Genomic DNA, 23,013 nt, shown 5'->3' with positions numbered 1-23,013 from the left:
CGGAGAATAATAGCAATGCGGAAGTCAGAAATGCAGCAATTTACAAGAACTTATCTTTGTTTATTTCAAAGTTAGACGAACACATGTACAAGCTATTGAAATCACTAGTTAGCCCAAGAGATCTCACCTTGTGCACCTATGAAGAGTGCAAGACTGTAATAATAAATCACCTCTGTCCCGCTCCAACGAAGTTTGCGCAGCGATTCAAACTTAGAAGTTGTACACAGGAAGAAAATGAAGGTACAGCTACATACATCTCCCGGTTGAGGACTATTGCGAACGAATGTGATTTCGCAAACTACAATGAATCGTTGCTGGATCAGCTGTTGGCTGGCTTGAAGGACCAAAGAGTTGTGTCAGATTTACTGGCGAGAGAAAACCTGACTTTGGTTATTGCAGTGAAAGAAGCTTTGAGCAAAGAGCAGGCCAACAAAGAGGCTCAAATTATGTCTGGCGGAACTGGGAACTATGGCGGAACTGTGAACTATGTCAAAAATCAAACCGTTTTCAGAAGGACGATGTCCAAAAATCCTTATAATAAAGAGGATTCATCAAACAAAGACTCTGGTAAACAGAAGCAGAAAGGAACTAAATGTGGTCGGTGCGGTCTGCGTGGACATGAATCAGAGAAGTGTAACGTTCGGTGTCACAAATGTGACAAGATAGGTCACATAGCAAAGAAATGTAGGCAGAAGGGAGTGCACAATGTAGAGAGTTCGAGAGCCGAGGATTCGAGAGCTGAGGGAGAGTACGACATGGATGAGAGTTGCGAGAGAGTATTAGATGATGAGCTCTACTCTGAGTATTACGATAATTGTAATTTAGTGGAGACCGTTTTGGAAAATGGGGAATCTAATACTAATTGTTCTTTTCCATGTGCTGATATTCCAAATTGTGTGCATGTAACCGAGATGAAATCTATGCCTGTTGCTTGTGATGTGTTGAATTCTGTCGATTTAAATGAAGCACCGAATTCTTCTGTTGAAATATCGAATAATTTTGATTGTGTTGCCGACAATTTAAGTTTAACTAATCCTATTTTTGATGTGTTAAATAGGAAAGATTCTGATTATGATATTACCACTGATAAGTTGAAGTCTGAGTTAAGTCTGATATCTGATAAATTGTGTTCTGACATAAATGTTACTGATTTGAGTAAACCGTATGTTGAAGTTAGAATCAATGGGAAACTTCTGTGTATGGAGTTTGATTCTGGGTCTGCGGTTTCAGTTGTAAGTAAACGTGCGTTGAGGGTCTGTGGTTTATCCGACTTAACACTAACCCCCAGCAGGAAAACGTTGCGCGTTGCAAACGGACAAATCAAAGCAGTAGATGGCTGCGCAGTAGTTGAAGTAGAGTTGAATGGAGAGAAAGCTCGTGACTTGCAGCTTTATGTAGCAGAGGATTTTCCCAGTCTGTTTGGGAGACCCTGGATTGCAAAGTTTTGTGGGCAAAACTGGCTTGAAAAGCTGCTCAGTACCCGGTTAGTGAATAGTGTAGCCCCGGACAAATCCCAGCAGGTGTCAGTGAGCTGTAAAAGCTGCTCTGGGAGTGGTGTCCAAAAAGGTGTTGAGATGCAAACTGATGGTATGACCGTTGAGAACGGTTGGAAGTTTAAAAACACTTGTATCCGGATTGAACAGTGTCGTAGTGTCGCTCGATTGAAACAGAGCGAAGTGTTCAAACCAGGGTTAGGTCTTGTGAAAGGTGTCCAAGCGAGTTTTGTTTTGAAGGATGAGGCAAAACCTGTGATGTGTAAAGCTAGAACCATACCATATGCTTTACGTAGCAAGGTAGAGCAAGAAATCGATTCCATGGTAGAGAGTGAAACTCTGACTAAGGTCGCTGATAGTCCATGGGGAACTCCTCTGGTGCCTGTAATGAAGGACGGAGGAGAATCAGTGAGAATTTGTGGGGACTATAAATCCACCTTAAACAAGTGCTTATCCACTAAAGAGTACCCTCTACCTACTATAGAGGAGTGTTTCAACTCGGTCCGTGGAGGCCAGAAATTCTCTAAAGTCGATATCAAGAAGGCGTATAATAATCTGCTGATTAGAGAAGAGGACAGAGTTCTGACCACTCTGAACACGCATAAAGGACTGTTTCAATGGAATCGGTTGCCATACGGTATCAGTAGTTCAAGTGCTATATTCCAGTCAGTGATGGATGATACATTAGCAGGAGTACCCATGACTTGTTGTCGGATTGATGACATCCTTATTTCCGGCAGGAATGACGAGGAGCATCTGATAAATCTGAACAATGTCATAACTCGATTAGAACTTCGAGGCTTTAAGTGTAAAGTTGAGAAATCGTCATTTATGGAGGATCACGTGGTCTATCTAGGTCACGTGGTATCGGCTAGTGGAATTAGACCGGTACAGAGCAAAGTGGACAGCTTGTTGAAAACCCCAGAACCTCAGAATGTTGACCAGCTAATCTCTTTTCTGGGGGCCGTTAATTATTATAGACGGTATTTACCCAACTTGTCGGCTGTCATTGCTCCTTTAGAAAGATTAAGAGCAAAAAATGTCCCTTGGGTGTGGTCAGCAGAAGAAGGAAAAGCGTTTCGAGTGCTGAAGAAACTGCTTTCTTCTGACCGTGTATTGACCTTTTATGATCCCAAGTTGGCTCTCAAGCTAGATACAGACGCAGCCAGTGGGGGAATTGGTGCGGTTTTGTCGCACATCATGCCCAACGGTGAAGAGCGTCCCATTGAATTCATCTCACGTACTTTGTCTCCCACTGAAAGAAGATACGCTCAAATCGACAAAGAGGCGCTGGCAATAGTTTGGTCTATAAAGCGGCTGCATATCTATCTGTATATGCGTAAGTTCACGCTCGTGACTGACCATCGAGCGTTGGTTCGAATCTTCGGAAACAAACCTCTGCCAGAGATGACGGCTGGTAGGATAACCAGGTGGGCTATTTTCCTAATGAACTACCAGTATGATATCCAGTATAGGAACACCAAAGAGCATCTGAATGCTGATATGTTGTCTAGGCTTCCTAGACAGGTAGCTCACCCTGTAGTTGCAAAGAATGAATTTGCAGACATGTTCACACTAACTCTAAGCGAAACATTGTTAAACGCTGAATTAGTGGCGAACGAAACACGCAAGGACCCGATTCTGAGTAAAGTCATGGACTACACGTTGAATGGTTGGCCCAAAAACCTAAAATGTGAGGGGGATCTTAAAGCGTTCTGGTCAAGAAGAGACGAGTTGAGTCATGAACTTGGATGTTTGACTTGGGGTGCTCGTGTAGTGATTCCCGTGAAGCTTCGGGGCACCGTAATGAACATCCTTCATGCCACACACATCGGTGTAACGGGAATGAAGTCATTGGCTAGGTCGTATGTTTACTGGCCACGGCTTGACACACAAATCGAGGATACTGCTCGGACGTGTGAGGCGTGCGCTAAGCATGGCAAGATTCTGACCAAAATTGTTGACCATCCCTGGGCAAAAACCAGTGCCCCATTCCAGAGAGTACACGCTGACTTTGCTGGTCCGTTTTTAGGTAGTATGTGGTTATTGTTAGTTGATTCGTACAGCAAATGGCCTGAAGTTATTCAGATGAATACGAATACCACATCTAGCGCAACTATACGTGCTTTCAGGTCGATATTTGCACGCACAGGCATCCCTATTTGCCTTGTAACTGACAATGGACCTCAGTTCGTATCGGAGGAAACGGAAGTGTACTTGAAATCTTGTGGAATAAAACATGTAACTGTTCCCACCTACTCACCAAAATCCAATGGTATTTGTGAACGTCTGGTGCAGAGCTGGAAGTATGCTATGACTAAGATGGCAGAAACGTGCAAGGACGTTTGCAAAAATCTTAATGACTTTCTGTTGACTTATCGCAACACGCCTCATTCCTCTACTAAACAAACTCCGGCTGTGTTGGCGTTTAACAGAACTCTACGGTCGAAGCTACATCAGATCAAACCTTCTGATCGTATGAGAGAACAAGAGTTGCAGTCTGAGAAACTGCAAGACGTGATTAATGAGCACCCTAGAACTCGAGAATTCCGTGAAAATCAGCTCGTTTTCGTTAAATTGGACGACAAGAGTCCCTGGATACAAGCTCGAGTGATAAAGAAATACGGAGAAAATTCTAACAATTACGACATCCAGTGCGGAAACAGGATAGTAAAGAAACATGCTGACGTTATTAAAGCTTGTCACACCCCGGTAATCCAGATGGAAAGGAGTACAATTCCAGCTGCACAGAGATCATTGTTAACCAGAGATCTAGCTCGCTCTAACGTAAAGTTCCAGAGGCTGGAGGAAACCTTGGAAAGACGGAGACTGAGAAATCTGGGAGTTAGTGACGGTCAGGAACAGCAATCCGCGGAAAAACCATCTTCTCCGGTAAAAACTGCGTCCCCGGTAAAGTCTCAAGGTAAGCAAGTTCGTGCTTCCCCGGTCAAGACCGACGGTAAGCAAGTTTGTGTGTCGGAGTCGGTTAGACCCACAGTCAGTACGTTATTAGCTGAACCGAGTGTTAGACCCACCCGTAGTGCTAAAAGTGCCGCTCTTATTAGAATGAAGGGCATGACTTAATTGTGTAATTTTAATCAATAACTTGTAATTGTGTCACACCAACATTGTCATTTTAATTGTAATCATGCAGAGTCACTATTTTTACCATTTATTGAGTTATCATTTTCGGGAATAGAACAATTTTTTTAAGAATTTCTAAATCTGTTTTATACCATTTTTAACAATTTCATTAGAGACAAGAACTGTCAAAGCGAGTGATTATTGACATTTTATTGATACATATTTTACTTTTTAACACGTTTGAGAATGGAAACAAATGAGATCAATATTTTGGGTTGATTTAAATCTTATTTGTGGGGAGAGAGAAGTTGTGTGTCTCGGTGTTCGAGACAGTGAAAGTTTAGTGCCAATATTTGGCCGCAAAGTATTTTATACGTGTATGGAACGCGTGACGACATTTGGTTGGTCAGCGCAAAAAGTTTGCAGCAAACCTGTATAAAATTTGGCGCGCGCGCTGAGCCGCGCGAGTTTACCTCGTGTCTGGGTCTGACCAACCTAATGCCCGCGGAAGAGGACTGTTATATTGTTGATTTATGTTATATATATATTACTAACCAATTGCTACTGTTTTAGCCTTTAATGTTTCATCACTAGAGTGTATCCTTTGTCTCAACGATTCAACAAGTATTACAGAGCCTTTGTATATATTGGGAAAAAACTCCATCAATTTCTAGAGTCCTCTTCCGAGATATCAACAAAATGGTCAACGTGTTTAAAATGTCATGGCTGGTCATAAGATGTGGTGAACAATTTTCAAAGATTGCAGATGTTATTACATAGCCTTTGTATGAAGATTTGATTTTCTTGTTTGAAGAGGCAGCATTTGCCCTCTCCACTCTGAATTCGCATCATCTAGTATCAATAGCTCTAAATAAAATAAGATCACTAAATGGGGAACAGAATTTCACTAAAAGGCATCCTGAGGACATGACTTCTCTGTCATGTCAACGCCTAGATTTAATTACAGATCTAGCTGGACCTAAGGTGAATTACATTGTTCACCCATTAACAGAATAATTGGCAGCACAGCTTTCTAGAGGAGAAACAATTGTTCCAGCCAACTGCAAGTACCGCCTTGAGAATATTAATTTGTCTTTTTGTCAAGGACAGAGTATCGATATTTTCGAAAATGTGTTTGACATTCTTTTAAAACGATTGATGTTCTTTGAAGGTATATTATTATTATTAAATCTAAAATAGCTAATAATTTAATAAATTATTAACAGGCCCCTTAACGTGGGCAATAATATACGCTTTATAAATTATATAAACAAATTAAAGTCTATTTTTCCAATGTTGTTAAGTGTCTCTTTAGATCTGTTTTGGTCTTTCGTGGGAGTTCCCACATTTGTTGGTTGAGAATGCTCAACATAACATACATGTCGCTTGACTGCTTTATTGACCCGGACAGGCACCGGGGGCAGACATCCCAACACCAGTGCGTTGGGACATAGTGTTGGTCTGCTTCAGGACGTGTTAGATCCTAGAGAAGCCGCCATCCCCTAGGTATATGGACCTAGGTATATGGACCTGGATGTGGGCCAATAAAGATACCATGATGAATAAATGTACCCCAAAATTCCTAAATGCAGTAAATGAGACCAGAATTAAGAGAAACTGGCATGCAATCCATCAAAATGACAAACATATCCTTGATTTTGAACCCATATCAGTGTATTCAAAGGCTTTCTTTGAAGAAGTCAAGGAATGTACAAATCTTTGCTCATCAGATGACTGTGTTCCAGGGTGCCGATGGTTTGAAGTTGTGATGGATGGTTCAGATGGTGTGGCTAGAGATGATATTCATCATATTTTCACTCCTGGATCAACAATCACATCCTTCAAATACCCTAAAATGAAAACTTTTTCTAAGGAAGGTAATTGTGGATTTATTTAAAAAACTATTGCTGGTAATGATGGTATTATAATGGTCCTCTGTACTGACTCCACTTATTGCCCGCCATATTCTATCCACTATCACAGCAAATTCAAAGCAAAAGATATATGTATTTTTGTGTGAAAGACCTATAAAACGAAATGGTGTACTTGTAGATTTGAGCTTTTTGCCAGTTTGTGGTTATGAGGTTGGAAAGTATTACCAATTTATTGTAATGTTGCCAAACTTACCAGATTATTTAATTGACGACGTAAATGATGATGAAGTGGACGATAAGTCTGATGAGGACGATGTGTCCGATAAGTTAAGATAATATTCCATTTTGAATTACTATCTTACTTACAATTCAGAGAATTCTTTTTGTTTGTACGTACACTGTACAACCGCCCACGTGCAAATCAGATGAGAAATAAGAATTTAGGTAACGACCAAAACTTTCCATAGCAATGGTGTTTTAATGCACACATGCACATGCAAAGATTGTTTTAAGGCCAGAGGGGGGGGTAAGGGGTCAAAAATTTCTACCAAAATATTATTTTCTAAATCGATTTAATTTTTGATGACAAAAACATTGCTGCTATTCACATATTTGTAGCTGATTAACTTTATTTTATAATTGAGGTTAACCGATTTTCACAAAATTGAATATACAACATTGAGGTTAATAAAATTGAGGTTTTATTTCAGTCAGCAAATGTAAACTCTAAATTTTAGGTTCATAATTATCAGAAAAAGTAATATCCAAACGTGATTAAATGAGGTTAACCTCTTCTTTTAGATATAGCGAGAATAGATCAAATGATAGAGTTACTATTTTCATCGTAAGTTTACGATATACACATTTCTAAATAGATGACGTGTTGATTGACTTTCTTTTATCTTGAGAAAATGAAAAAAATGAGGTTAACCATCACATTTTGGTACCGTAGGGAATATACATACGATTCTTACTTATGAAATGTACCACAATATCGAAGTGAGGTATCTATTGGTATCACAATACCTACAACTATAATCACGTGACAAAGGTGATTTGAACTGACCATATTTTAGTAGAAGATTTTACCCGTAAATGGCTAAAAAATGAGGTTAACCTCTCATTTTTTGAATATCTGACCAGTCAATTACATGTTAACCTCAAAAACTTAATCATTATACTGTGCAAATGTTTTACTACATATATAATAACATATTGATAAACCAATCCCAGTGTTATATGGTCTAAAGCGAGGTTAACAACCAAATTTTAAGCAGTTAGTGTTTACAGGAAGTCTTGGTTAACCTCATTTTTTACAATACAAGGACATTAACTACTGAAAGTGGCTAAAATCATTTAAGGGACGGCCAGGTCTGATCAAGCAAACGTTATTAAGTGTATAAAAAGTCCTAACTAACGAACTGTGATACATTCCAGTGAATATTCAAAATTTTGAAAACACTAAATTGCATCTATCTCAAAACACATTTTTTGATCTTTCGATTCCTTAGTTGAGAAAACCAGCCAACCCCTGATATTGATATTTGGTACAGTGGTTCCTTGGACAACTATCTAGATATCTGGTGCAGCGATTTTGTTTATTCGACTCGTTTCTCGAATTATGAGGTTAACCAATTAAATTTTTCGAATTTTTGACCTGGTTAACCTCATAATTTGAGAACCGAGTCAAATAAAAAAAATCGCTGCACCAGATGTGAGGATAATTGTCCAAGGAACCACTGTACCAAACCTCAAGATCAGGGATTGGCCGGTTTTCTCAACTAAGGAATCGAAAGGTCAAAAAAGTTACAGCCGTTTAAAGTTCCAGTTTAACATGTAATTACAGGTAAACCTCAAAATTGAGCGCGCGATATCTCAGAAGCGCAAGGTCAGATTTTGATCCGGTTTTTTTCTTTTTGTTCGTCTCCAGTAGCTATTATCAAATATGCGAAAACTACAAAAGTGCCATTTACCCCCCCCCCTCTGGCCTTAATGTCATTTTGATCGGTTTTGTGGTAAGTGTTTTACATTAAAATCGGCTGTATCTTCGGTTGGGATGGATATTTTTTGATGCGATTAAAACTTTCTTTCAAAGAATACTTCTAGCTTCGTCCCTGTTACCACGGGCTTTCTAGTTATATAATAAATTGATTTTAATAAACACATAATATCCATTACAAGAGCTGTGATGACAGGATAAACAAATATTTTATAGAATATGAATAAACCAGTTGCAGTTTTTATGTTGATTCTTGAATGTGTATTATTCATCAATTGACATTTAAATGTGCTATTCTCACATCGGTTTTGTTGCATTATTCAAGAAAAAGTTTTATTTTCAGCTACCAATATATCACTGTTTAAAAACCTTATTCAGAACCACATTACACCTGCACCCGTTGATACTCCCTGTTGTTTGAAATTACTAACACCAACACCCCGATTAGTATGTCTTCTTCAAACAGCCACACAATTCTTTTAGTGCAGCCTTCTCACAAACCCACTTCCAGAACATACTGTGACTTTGAAACTCTAACAGAGGCTTTAGAAGGAGGTAGTTATATATAATGCTAGTTTTCATTACCAAACTTATTGTCGTTAAGTGTGATTTTGAAATATTATCGGAGCATTTTTATTCATATTATCCACCAGCATCGTAGGGATCGTAAGGTCATTCGGCAAACTTTCTTTGAAATAAAATGATGTATTTGTGTAACAATTTGAAAGCTAGGTCATGTGCTTCATCAACAACCACCTACATCATGTAAACAGTCATAACATAACATCAGCATTGTGTTGCCTGCTACTCTTTGTAATTGAGGTTAACGCGCGCTCTGCGCACCACTCCCTCACCCACACCATGTCATCAGACCAGTAATACTCTCTATCACATCTGGAGCTGGAAGCGATCTAACTCGTTGTAAGCTTGGGAGAGCATTGGGCTCCTTGAGAGGAGTGGGTTTTTTCTTTAAAATACTCACTACTGAAACCACTGAGTGAGTAGGTTGTGTTAGCCATGTTTTCAATCACCGTGTACCATGATGGATATCTCTATTAACCAAAGTCTATACGGTGATCCGGCTCCCTCTTTCTCTATTTTTCCCTCACTGCTAAGAACTTGAAACATAATTTTCAATTTTGATTAACATGGTCCTAATTTCATTTATTTAAAAGTGAATTTGTTTACATAGAAATAAGAAAACGAGCAATAGCATCGTGTAATCTGCTTGCTAATAATCTGCCCTCGTGCAAATATTTTGGGGGGGGCCAACCATATTAAATATATTTAAAATGTAGGAATTATTTTATTTTTCCGATTTGAAACCCGGGGATATACTTTAATATACATTAATATACCTACAATATACTTTGATTTAGGCCCTCTCCTTTAATCGATTCCAAAAAGTTCTTGAAAAAAATATTGAAAAACGATGGATTTATTCAATTTTAATGAATCATTTTGGCTAGTATTCCGAACCGAGATATATAGTGCAATTTCCCAATTGTTCATGATGGTCTTTTTCACTTAGTAGCCACTAAATTCAACAAATACTGAGTTATATCTTTCCATAGAGTAAGTCTCATTAAAAAATATTGAAATTTTATCGAATTTGGGCAAAAGCGTATTTGGCAAAGCGTATGCCCAGAATATGGGCCATATTTTTTTTTAAGCCATAGCTCATCCAATTTTGACCAATCTGGACGGAAATTCTGTAACTATAGGTCCTAAATCAGCTTATCTTGCGAATCTGAAGTGAAAAATATAGTACATCATGTAAATCTTAACGAAGAATAAAAAGATCTGTCCTAATTGTAGGTATATTAAAGTATATTGAAAATGAAGGATTTTTTTCCGATTTTTTTGCCCGGGATATACTTCAATATACTTTAATATGGTTGGCCCCACCCCCCCCCCCCCCCCCCCAAATATATTATATTTATGTCTCATGATAATCTAAAAGGTTTTAATAAGAAAATAAGATACGGCCACGCATATCAGTAACCTAAGAACTTTGAATTGTTTTCCATATATTTGCGTTAAGAACTATAAGTCTGCATGCACAAGCACAGTAAACTTTGAAAATCTTGTTAAAATACTATTAATATAATTTGACACTTCTAGGATCATGAATTATTGTCAGTAGATTACAGTGACTAAAACTAATTATCAATCTACAGGTTATGAAATGTTATCACAGGAAAGAAGCTATCTCCGAGGGAACGATTGTGGATGACACACAGATTTTGTAAATGATTGGCATACGTCATGAATCATAAATAGTTTTGGTTAGTTTTAGTCCAAGATTTTCAAATATCAACTTGAATTGTGTTTAACTATTGTATCCTAATAATGGCGGTATTCAAACAGGCAAATTGTGTTTATTGCGCCGAATTATGAATGCATGATTTCATTCTTTGCTGTTGAAAAAAATAAAGAACAATTTAGAAATCTGAACTTATATTGAAATCGTTAAAAATTACAAACATGAAACAAAACATGAAGAATGCCCTAAAAAACAGTAATTTAAAACCGAAAAGAGTCAAATTCGGTCATTCTTCGAAATGGTCTGTTTAAACTTTTAATTGTAGTAAAAAATTATCAGGCAGAAAAAAATGTCACCATTATAAATTATGACTAAAAAGAGAAAGAATCGGTCAATTTTTAATTTAAATTGATAAAAATCCCTTGCTGATACTAAAAAAATCATGTAAACAACGCCCAATATAATTTCTTGTCCCCCTTTCAAGGTATTACAACACAGTATAGTTATCGCATGTTAGAAAGAACATAGTTGTGAACAAACATCTCTTATCAGTATTGTGTGATACCAGAAACTTGCTCAAACTAAAAATTACCCGGAAACGAGTATCATGTGATATCAAATTCTCACGAAGAATCAGAAACTAGTAAAATTTGTGTGATTTCAGCATTATGTCAGAGGTAGCCGTTCCCTGTGCATAAGCTTCAAATAAAATTTATCATAAACGAAACGAAGTTTGTACAGTTAAATAATCTACTGAGTACTGATCAAATTAAGCGTTCTCTACACACTCTCCCTCTCTCTCTCTTCTCCCTCTCTCTCGCATCTATCTCTCTCTTCTTCGTCCTTCCTCTCTCTTCACTCATTACATCTTTATTCTTATTATTATTACCCATGCAATAAATGTTTTAATAAGTGGCTAGGCACAGCAACACACACTGACACAGTAATATTCAGCAACGGCCAAAAGTCTTATCAATCAGATCAATTTAGCTTATTCTTTTTCTTTTGGAGTGATGCACATATTATTTCTCAGATGATTGACTTTGGCTTCGCCTGATCTGACTGTTATAGGACCCTGGTGAAAACATAAAGTTAAGCCACACTAGAAAGAAGCGCATCAGAAGTTCAAGTACCATGTCCTGACCATACACAAATAATTGTAGACAATGACATACCCGAAACAGTTTTTGCCAATTTCAAAGAGAAGTGTATAGAGTGCAAACCTAGACCTGTACGAAGCATTTTCCTTCGCTGTGGTTAGAGACATGACTCCATCCTCATCATCACTGTTACGGTCGCTTAATTCTCAGGAGCTACTTTAGCCACCTCCTCGTCACGTCCAATAACTAACCCAGTCTGGTGTACTGATCTGGACCTGGGACAGCTGGAGGGTCAGGATCAATCATCACAGTTTTTAAAACTAACAAAACTTACAATAGTACAATTAATGGGAATTTTGCAAGAATTTTAAAAAGACAGATTATGTTGTCATATTTGAAATTACAATGATCATATTGATTATATAATTTTGACCGAGGAAAGTAAGATCATTTAGCATTTAGCATACAATGATTTTGAGGGGTTTCATAAAAGCAAATTAAACTTAAACTACAAGATTTTTTTGGAAACCTATGTCTGGTTTGTGAACCTTGTTACAAATTATATAACCTCCGCAGAGGTTAATCAAGAGGCTCATGACCGGACTTTAAAACAGAAACAAGGTTTGAACACATTGAGTTTATGGTGGGAAGCAATAGGAAGATCAATGTCCTGGACAGCTCAACCGATGACATGTGTGGAAAACAGTTCAACTATGGCCTCATCCAACATTGGGAAGAGGGACAGAACACTTATATCATTAGCAGTTCAATGAATGTAATTTAATGGTTATTGAATTTTTATTACCTTGTCAGGACCCTCCAACTCATTGAGAAGATAGATCTCCTTGGGTAAAGCATCATCATTAACTCAAAATCTCTTCAGACGACAATATCTGCAAATTAATCCGGATTAGGTTTAGCATTATACTCTAGAATAGGATCAATTCTTAGCCTCAATTGAAATTGAGCTTGCAAAGTGTTTTTTTTTTTTTTTTTTTTTTTTTTTTTTTTTTTTCAAATTTGAAGACAAAAATGTTACAATAATTGTAAATTGATAAATAATTACCTCTGTCTGTTCAAGTGGAGTTAACCTGGATCATATTGACAAAATTATGTCGAGATCCAGCAGACTGTGATCTTGCTATCTGCATACAGTCAGGTCTGTTGCAGTCGTCAAAACTGAACCTGTGTAATTTTGATTATTTTCAAAGTTAAGCCCTAAGCCTCATCATATAAATAAAAGTTTTGTATTTAATTTAAGAGTTTTTGAAATTTTATTTATAGGACTGGTTCACAGTGTGAACAGATTCCAAGAATTTATATAATATTTTTAAAAACTGATGATTTAATAAATGATAAAAAGAACCAATTTAAAAGTTGCCATACAAAAGCCTTTAGGTCCAAAAAATATCCCCATATAAGGGGTGGATTCATCCATAAAACATGTAAAAGTTTAATAGTATACTATAGGGCATTATAATAGGCCACAGGATGCTCTAAAATGCAACCACTAAGTGATTTATAAAAGCCTCCCTCACGCGAAGTTTACTTTACAAATTAGATGCTGTGGTACTCCCTCACTTGAAGTTTACTTTACAAATTAGATGCTGTGGTACTCCCTTACTTGAAGTATACTTTACAAATTAGATGCTGTGGTACTCCCTCACTTGAAGTTTACTTTACAAATTAGATGCTGTGGTACTCCCTCACTTGAAGTTTACTTTACAAATTAGATGCTGTGGTACTCCCTCACTTGAAGTTTACTTTACAAATTAGATGCTGTGGTACTCCCTCACTTGAAGTTTACTTTACAAATTAGATGCTGTGGTACTCCCTCACTTGAAGTTTACTTTACAAATTAGATGCTGTGGTACTCCCTTACTTGAAGTATACTTTACAAATTAGATGCTGTGGTACTCTCTCACTTGAAGTTTACTTTACAAATTAGATGCTGTGGTACTCCCTTACTTGAAGTATACTTTACAAATTAGATGCTGTGGTACTCTCTCACTTGAAGTTTACTTTACAAATTAGATGCTGTGGTACTCCCTCACTTGAAGTTTACTTTACAAATTAGATGCTGTGGTACTCCCTCACTTGAAGTTTACTTTACAAATTAGATGCTGTGGTACTCCCTCACTTGAAGTTAACTTTACAAATTAGATGCTGTGGTACTCCCTCACTTGAAGTTTACTTTACAAATTAGATGCTGTGGTACTCCCTCACTTGAAGTTTACTTTACAAATTAGATGCTGTGGTACTCCCTCACTTGACGTTTACTTTACAAATTAGATGCTGTGGTACTCCCTCACTTGAAGTTTACTTTACAAATTAGATGCTGTGGTACTCCCTCACTTGAAGTATACTTTACAAATTAGATGCTGTGGTACTCCCTCACTTGAAGTTTACTTTACAAATTAGATGCTGTGGTACTCCCTCACTTGAAGTTTACTTTACAAATTAGATGCTGTGGTACTCCCTCACTTGAAGTTTACAAATTAGATGCTGTGGTACTCCCTCACTTGAAGTTAACTTTACAAATTAGATGCTGTGGTACAGATCATTCAGCCACGTGATAGCCGAAAAAAGTTATCGAACAAGTTTCAAAAAATAACATCATAATCTTGTGGCAGTCATAGACTCTTAGATTGAATAAGAGCTCTGAAAAAGTGCCCGGCAACTAAAGGTCATTATACAATACCCACGTTAACTGCAACAGAAGTGTGATAAAGAATGTAAAGATAAAGAGAGGAGGAGTGGAGTAGAGGAGTAGAGTGACCCGGCCGCCTCATCAAGTTTTGTATGTTATTACTACCGAACTAGTTTTAATTAGGCACATTACAGAAACTGCTCTGAAAATAAACGTAATGTAATAAGAGCGAAACTAAGAAGGCGATAACAAAGAGTTGATTAGAGTAACTAATAAAGAGAACTTATCGCTTCGTAGTGTTAAGTTTCTATTGTCTGTTAAGAACATTATAAGATGAACACAACCGTTTATTTAATATACTATAACTGTTTAACTGTAGGTCACATAATTCAGAAAGGGTAATTTAATATTTTGTGAACAAATGGCCGAATAACAACGTCTCCTCTGAGGTTAACATGTCGGAGTAAGCTGTATGAGTCTTCCCAATATTGGTGTTACCCATGCAGTTCGGATAATAATTTTATTATCATCATATTATTACACTGTCTCAAATTAGAGGCTTCATGTGACCACACTGACCAGGCTTTAAAAGTCCCTGCGTCCCGTGACTAGGCTTTATGTGACCAGGTACTATTTAAAGCACGTGACTAGGTCTTATGTGACCAGGTACTATTTTAAACCACGTGACTAGGTCTTATGTGACCAGGTACTATTTTAAACCACGTGACTAGGCTTTATGTGACCAGGAACGATTTAAACCACGTGACCAGGCTTTATGTGACCAGGTACTATTTAAAGCACGTGACTAGGCATTATGTGACCAGGTACTATTTTAAACCACGTGACTAGGTCTTATGTGACCAGGTACGATTTTAAACCACGTGACTAGGTCTTATGTGACCAGGTACTATTTTAAACCACGTGACTAGGCTTTATGTGACCAGGTACGATTTAAACCACGTGACCAGGCTTTATGTGACCAGGTACTATTTTAAACCACGTGACTAGGTCTTATGTGACCAGGTACTATTTTAAACCACGTGACTAGGTCTTATGTGACCAGGTACTATTTTAAACCACGTGACTAGGCATTATGTGACCAGGTACTATTTTAACCCACGTGACCAGGTTTTATGTGACCAGGTACTATTTTAAACCACGTGACTAGGTCTTATGTGACCAGGTACTATTTTAAACCACGTGACTAGGCTTTATGTGACCAGGTACTATTTAAAGCACGTGACTAGGCTTTATGTGACCAGGTACGATTTAAACCACGTGACCAGGTTTTAAACGTTAGTGTTCGGGAACCTCTGTGATATTTAATGTGGACAATGGAAAACGGCCTCACTGTTACATCTCATAACATAAGTCATAATTCTGACTGTAACTGCCGACAAAATTAAACAATTTAATCAATTGATTAAAACCATTTATTATCCATCTAATTACCATCTAATCACCAACTAATTACCAACTAATTACCAACTAATTACCAACTAATTACCAACTAATTACCAACTTATAACCAACTAATTACAAACTAATTATCAACTAATTACCTTGCAGGTTTATTTTAAAGACGTTCACCCCAAGTTCCCTGCCGGTGGTAAGCTGACCCAGTACCTGGAGAATATGAAGATTGGGGACTGTATAGACGTTCGGGGTCCTAAGGTATGTTTCAAATATTTGCAATATTTTAAATATTTGTAATATTTGTAATATTTGTGATATTTTTAATATTTGTGATATTTGTGATATTTGTAATATTTGTAATGTTTGTAATATTTGCAATATTTGTGATATTTTTAATATTTGTAATATTTGTGATGGGGAAGCTGACAGACTGGTTTGATGTTAACTCAGGCACAGGTCAGGGTGACATTCAAGCACCTCCTGTCTTTAATTTCTGCCTAAACTTTTCTGCATTTCTGGCTGAGACCAACAAGATCATCAGTCAAGGCGCAGTGCTGCAGAAAGAGATGAAGACGGTCGAGGAAAAGGTCATTCTGGACACCGATTATGCTGATGACATGGCTATTATGGACAACTCAGGGGAAGGCCTACAGGAGTCAACTGATCTATTAGTTCATTACAGCTCCTACGCTGGGCTCAGAATAAATGCAAAGAAGACCCAATGCATGGCTGTAAGCAAGTGCGCCTCCCAGCGACCTTTCATCAAGGATGATTGTATTGAGCTGTCGGTTGAGGGTGAACCCGTCGAGCAGGTTAGCAACTTTGTCTACCTGGGTGCAACTATCAGTGGGGATGGGACAATCAACAAAGACCTGGATGTCCGTATCCAGAAGGCTAATGGCGCCTTTCATCAGCTCTGGAACATTTGGAATAGCAGAACTATAAAGACTCCAACCAAGGGGGGGGATGCAACGTCAATTAATGTCAGTATTCCATAAAAACCCCAAACTGACATTGACATTAATTGACATTAATTGACATTAATTGACATTAATTGACATTAATTGACATTAATTGACATTAATTGACATTAATTGACATTAATTGACATTAATTGACATTAATTGACATTAATTGACATTAATTGACATAAATTTGTCTTGAAATTTGAGATTATCATTATTCGATAAATATTCAAGATATTCACGTCTATGTAAGTTAGACCGGTTCAAAAAAACAAAATGTCCTTGAATAATTATGAGTATGTTCTTATCTGTTGATCCTTAGGTTCAAAGACCACCAAAAAAAATTTCAGCTTTGAACTCTTCCATCTTCGGTCCCCACCGGCCACGCCCATATTTTATTGGTTTCTTATACAGGTAAATTATCTAGAATCGGCTTTTTTAGTATGAAGGAGAAATTTTAGCTGTTTAAGATTCGTTATTCAAATATAAATGTCATGAAGGCATTTCGTTTAATGTGGGTTTTAAGTTCTGATGATGTTGAGAACCACGCCCTTGGATGGCCACGCCCATTTAAGAAAATTAAATTTCGGAAAACCGTATTATTTTAGTTTTATTGTTTAATGATCTGAATTTTTCACATTTCACATTTCCATATGTGATAGTAGTGAATAAATTGATGATATAAACGTTCTAAAGTGCTTAAAATATGGTAGAACTACATAATCTCTGGTCGAAAAATATCGTGTCAATTAATGTCAGTATTCCTAAATTTTGCAAAACTGACATTGACATTAATTGACATTAATTGACATTAATTGACATTAATTGACATTAATTGACATTAATTGACGTTGCATCCCCCCCCCCCCCCCCCCCCCCAACCAAGATCAGGATCTATAGGGCTGCTGTCCTCACCATCTTGTTGTATGGAGCTGAAGTCTGGAACACCACCAAAAAGCAGATGAAACGCTTCGAGGTTTTCCATCAAACCTCCTTGAGAAGGATCCTTAGGATTGAATGGTTCTTTCATGTGACCAACGACGAAGTTCTTAGGAGGGCTGGCATCAAGTCTGTTGAGACTTTCATCAGTGCTGCCAGGCTACGTTGGTATGGACATGTAGTTAGAATGCCAGACTCTAGACTACCGAGGTTTCTGTTGAACTGGAAGCCAAATTATGGAAAGAGGTCAAGGGGCAGACCCCGTAAGAACTGGAAGTCCTGCGTACTCGAAGATGCTGCTAAGTTTACAGGTGTTGAAAACATCGACAATAACACAACAGAAGCTTTGGCTACCAACCGAGTACAGTGGAGACATATGTTACGCCGCCAACGCGATGTGTGTGATGCAGGCCACTCCAACGACTAGGAGGAGACCTTACCATGTAACATGTATGTATGTATGTATGTAATATTTGTGATATTTGTAATATTTGTAATATATTTTGTAATATATTTTGTAATATTTCTAATATATACAGGGAAAGATCAACTATCTTGGAAACGGTAAGTATGAAGTGAAGAAGAAAGGAGCTGTTAATCGTGTGTTAGGAAGGAAGATAGGAATGATAGCTGGCGGTTCAGGTGATTAATTATTCAAATAATTAAATTACCTAAATATTTTAATAATTAGATTATTCAACAAAATGATTCGTTTGGGAACTATCAATCTCAATTCTACGTATAATCACCAAAACACATATTACTCTATTACTAATGACGTAACTCAAACTATAAATAGATAACAATTTAAAACTTTTAGTGTTATCTTATTATTTTGATATGCAATTTCTTGCCCTAATTACTTAATTACCTAATTAATGAAACAATAATTACCAGGTATCACGCCGATGCTACAGGTAGCAACAGAGATTCTAAAGAACCCTGGTGATGATTCAGAGATCTTCCTCTTGTTTGCTAATCAGACACCTGAGGATATTCTGTGTCAGGATATTATTGAGAGCATGCAGTCTGATGAGAGGTTCAATGTTTGGTACACCGTGGACAAAGCTCCCGCAACTGGTATGTGAAATATTCCTCCTTCCCTCAGTTTTTGAAACGGGTATTTGGTTTGATAATAATATCAAATATGTCCTCCTATAATGAAGCTGGAGTAACAGAGAAATCGATTAAATATCACCTCTTCGGGCTTTCCACATTATATCAATCATCATATCAATTTGTCACTCTGCTAGAAGGAATAAATAATATTCAACATATACTGTGCGGCTACATAAACAGTAGTTAGATCATTCAACTTGAAATCTTAATGAGTCACGTTATTTACGGTGTTTATAAGAGACTTGAAAACCAGTTGAGTAAATGTACGCTTCAAACAGTCAGTATATAATTGGGTGTTACGGGTTACACAAACAGTGTATTGTCATTTATCCGGCCATGTTGTTACAGCTGGTCACATTTATTAGAATAAATGACAATATTATGGAATATAATAACAAGGCTCTCACTTAAACGCAATTATAAAAACACCCCGAAACTGTGCATTTAATCGACCAGATTCTAACTTTGACACAATTAATTTCACAATTATTACCTCCAGGTTGGAAGTATGATACAGGCTTTGTAACAGCTGACATGATAGCTAATCACCTCCCTGCGCCTGGTCCTGACTCTGCTGTAATGATGTGTGGACCCCCTCCTATGATAAAGTTCGCTTGTCTTCCCAACCTTGAGAAGCTTGGGTATACTGAGGATAATTTGATGGTGTTTTAGGGGAAACAATAACCATGGAAACACTTACCTGGTTACCATGAAAACAGTAACCATGGAAACACTTACCTGGTTACCATGAAAACAGTTACCATGGAAACAGTTACCATGGAAACAGTTACCATGGAAACAGTTACCATGGAAACAGTCACCATGGAAACAGTTACCATGGAAACACTTACCTGGTTACCATGAAAACAGTAACCATGGAAACACTTACCTGGTTACCATGGAAACAGTTACCATGGAAACAGTTACCATGGAAACAGTTACCATGGAAACAGTTACCATGGAAACAGTTACCATGGAAACAGATTAAGTTTGTATATCAGTTTATAAACATTATTAAGTTTATGGTGTGTTGAAAGGTTTATATTATTGTAAACACATTTATATCGTTTTAAGTGTGTGTTGTCACCATTGATATAGATTATATCGTTGATTAGTATACTTAAAGAGTTAAAGTATTAGGTGACTGTAGTTTAATTGCCATAATTGATGTGTTTTTCGTTTGGCTGTGATTTTTGTACATCGAGATACTTCTCGTTGCCGCTTACCTTTATTTAAGGTTTATTAAACTGTCAGAATTAATATATTTTTGTTTTCTATCCTTTAACTCAAATGTCATATTGTTGGTCGATGGAAATTTTTAAGAAAACGCTGCTAGAAAAAAAATAATAAGCAAATTTGCAAAATATATTCTTTTCAATCACAGTTGAACACCAATTCCTACATCTCTGCATTCTGTCGTATATTTTATCGATCAACAATTTGGCATACATGAGAGGTTTAATTTATTTGTATTCTCTTTGGGTCATACGATGCAACCCCTTCTTTCTAATAGTACCAAAAATATCAACTTTAAATAAGGAAATAAGGAAAAAGCCAATTAACTTCATATTCTTAAGATGACCTTGCTTAAGGACGATCTTAATCTTTTGACTTAAATCGAAGAACTTCAATAATATCTCTATGGCCTTATGTATGTGACCCGCATTGTAGCCCTAGAGCTCTAAAACTGATTGCATCATACGGCCCTCGATCGAATATTAGTGTATATTAATCGCTCATTTTGAGGACGTTTTCACATCTTTAACATAGTTTTATGTGATTAATGATAAGGCTGTAATATGTTAATTGATTATCTATTAGTTCAATACGGGTGTTACGTATTATTCCGGGGAACGAGTAAGCTATACAGTATTACTGTTTCCGCAAATTTACGGCGGCGCGGTCTCCTCACGTATTTTGTGTACACCAGGTGGCGCAAAACACGTGAGTTCGCATGATAGATTTGTAGCTTACAGCGCCGCGCATGAAATGATTGATAATACTTTTTGCAATCATCCGAAGTAGTATTAACGGTTACCTAGGGACCCCAGGCTATTATGTTCATAAACATAGCCTGGCGTAATTGAACCCTCTAAAACGCGCAAATAGGCGCATGATACTCGTAAAATAACTGTTCCATATATTTTGTAGGTTTATAACCTACCAGGACACGCGCCGAGTTGGTAGACTCGTAGACGGTCCTAATATATGGAACCGATATTTTACGAGTATCACCCGTTAACTTACCTGGGGACCTCAGGCTATCATGTTCATTAACATAACGAATAGAGATTCGGCGGAATGACAGGCTGAGCGCCGCCCAGTAACCGTTAACATATATTGAACCGTCGACGAGTCCATGGTCCAACTCGGCGCGCGTCCTGGTAGGTTGTAAACATACAAAAGTAGTAATAAAGGGATAGTACGCGCTAGGCTGAAAAAGATTTGATATGATGGATGAAATACTTTTCTAATTTTCTTCGAAGTGCAAAGTAGCTTGCATCGCTTTCTTCTCGAATTATAATAGCCCGATGCAAGTGCTGCAAAGTATGAAGTAGCGCGCGCCAGGTCATTAACACTGGACAAAAAAATTGTCATCGTCACGCGTTCAAAAGTTCAAACAAAGCTGCAGCTACTTTTAGTAAAAACACTTGAATTATATCTATCATCCAAAGTGCGTTTTATACCTTCACAGAAAGCAAGCACACTTCGCAAATTGAACTGCAAACTGGGGACCCCAGGCTATATATTGTAATTATAACTATTTCCGGGAATTATATGCACTAAAACTCGTCGACACTGAGAGCTGATCATTTGATTGATTGACGGTGTCAACCCATTGCGATCGTTGCTTTGCGAAGCAGAGCAACGATCGACGATGCAAAGCAAGAATGCTACAAGATGGGACCACGTTGAATAGAGCCGCGCTATTTTCTATCCCGTTTGGCGCTGCTAGTCGCGCTTGCGTCCGCGCGTTACGCGTACGTCATGTAAAATAGTGAAATCACAAATGCGACCTTATTGTTGCGCGCGCGACCATGCGCTACCCATTTCCATGTTTTGAATTAAAAAATCGACGTACGACCACAGTATATAAATTTTGAAACAATTAAGTATTTGGTAATTGATGCATCTAGAGTCATTTTAATATAGCTTGTATACATTTTTATTGTTATGCATAGATATATAGCCTGATGAATCGAGCGCTAATTCTAATGCAGAAGAAATGACTACTTATGAGCAAACAAACCGCCTAGTTTGATGTTAACTTTCGTATTCTTTACTATTTAAGCAAATTGTATTGTTGGCTGATATTTTTCCAGCTTTAAATTTGATATCGTCCACAAGTTTCGGGGAATGATGTTTGTAGACTTGAGACTGTATGCTCACGACCTTTTGTAAATACATATATGAAGAATAGAACATCATATCACCTATTCTTTGATATAAAGTGAAAATCTCCAAATAAGATTTCATTGAATCCTCGATCTGACACTTTCAAAGATATTCAAATCATTGGTAACATATTGACTGTTGTAGATCACAGGTCTATGAATTCTCACATACCATCTCCATGACGAAGCACACAATTTTTCCTACTTGAGGCCGTACAGTGAGTTCTAATGGCTTGTCCCAAATGCATCAATGTGCTTGACTTCTATAACTTAACATTATGAGCCTTTAATCTTATGTCCCAACTCCCATCGTATAGATGATTGATATTTCTTACAAGCACACAAGCAGAATTTCTTCTATAGGCTTCTTTTGAAAATTTCTTTGTTGTCTTTTTAAACCAAGAATATATTGCTCTATGAGATAATGCCATTTTCGAAAGATTTGAAGATGAATGTTTATTAGTGGGCTACAAAATCCTGCCACTCATCATTGCCTATTGTAAAGTAAAATTATTTCTTGGAGCACTTAAATCAACCACCTGCCACAATACAAATTCTCACATTCCAATAAATGTTATTATATGTTTATTGTTTCTTTTTACCCATATTTTGACCAATTGTTAAAATATATATGCTCAAATGGATATTCTTTTAATTAAGTACCGGGGAAAGAAGGTGGACACCAAACATGAGATCCATCTATCAGAAGTCTC

General features: G+C 37.3%; 1 protein-coding gene across 1 annotated transcript; it reads left to right on the top strand.

The window, feature by feature from the left end:
- The first annotated feature begins 518 nt into the window (after positions 1-518).
- Positions 519-19,770, top strand: LOC134813840 (uncharacterized protein K02A2.6-like). The gene is made up of 6 exons (XM_063821719.1): positions 519-816; positions 1,174-4,460; positions 16,036-16,140; positions 18,326-18,428; positions 18,684-18,866; positions 19,405-19,770. Exons 1-6 carry the CDS (start codon positions 519-521, stop codon positions 19,575-19,577), a joined length of 4,149 nt encoding a protein of 1,382 aa, XP_063677789.1. The 3' UTR covers positions 19,578-19,770.
- The last annotated feature ends 3,243 nt before the right edge of the window (positions 19,771-23,013 follow it).

Source organism: Bolinopsis microptera, chromosome 4 (assembly GCF_026151205.1).
Source record: "Bolinopsis microptera isolate Bmic1 chromosome 4, MBARI_Bmic_1.0, whole genome shotgun sequence".
Lineage (NCBI taxonomy): Eukaryota > Metazoa > Ctenophora > Tentaculata > Lobata > Bolinopsidae > Bolinopsis > Bolinopsis microptera.
This window is presented reverse-complemented; position numbering and strand designations above follow the sequence as displayed.

Bases quoted from the DNA above. Each gene is read 5' to 3' on its own strand.
- LOC134813840 (XM_063821719.1), top strand. From the start codon at position 519: ATGTCCAAAAATCCTTATAATAAAGAGGATTCATCAAACAAAGACTCT. The intron at 4,461-16,035 runs GTTTGTGTGTCG...ATTACCTTGCAG, and splicing joins TCAAGACCGACGGTAAGCAA to GTTTATTTTAAAGACGTTCA. The intron at 16,141-18,325 runs GTATGTTTCAAA...TAATATATACAG, and splicing joins TAGACGTTCGGGGTCCTAAG to GGAAAGATCAACTATCTTGG.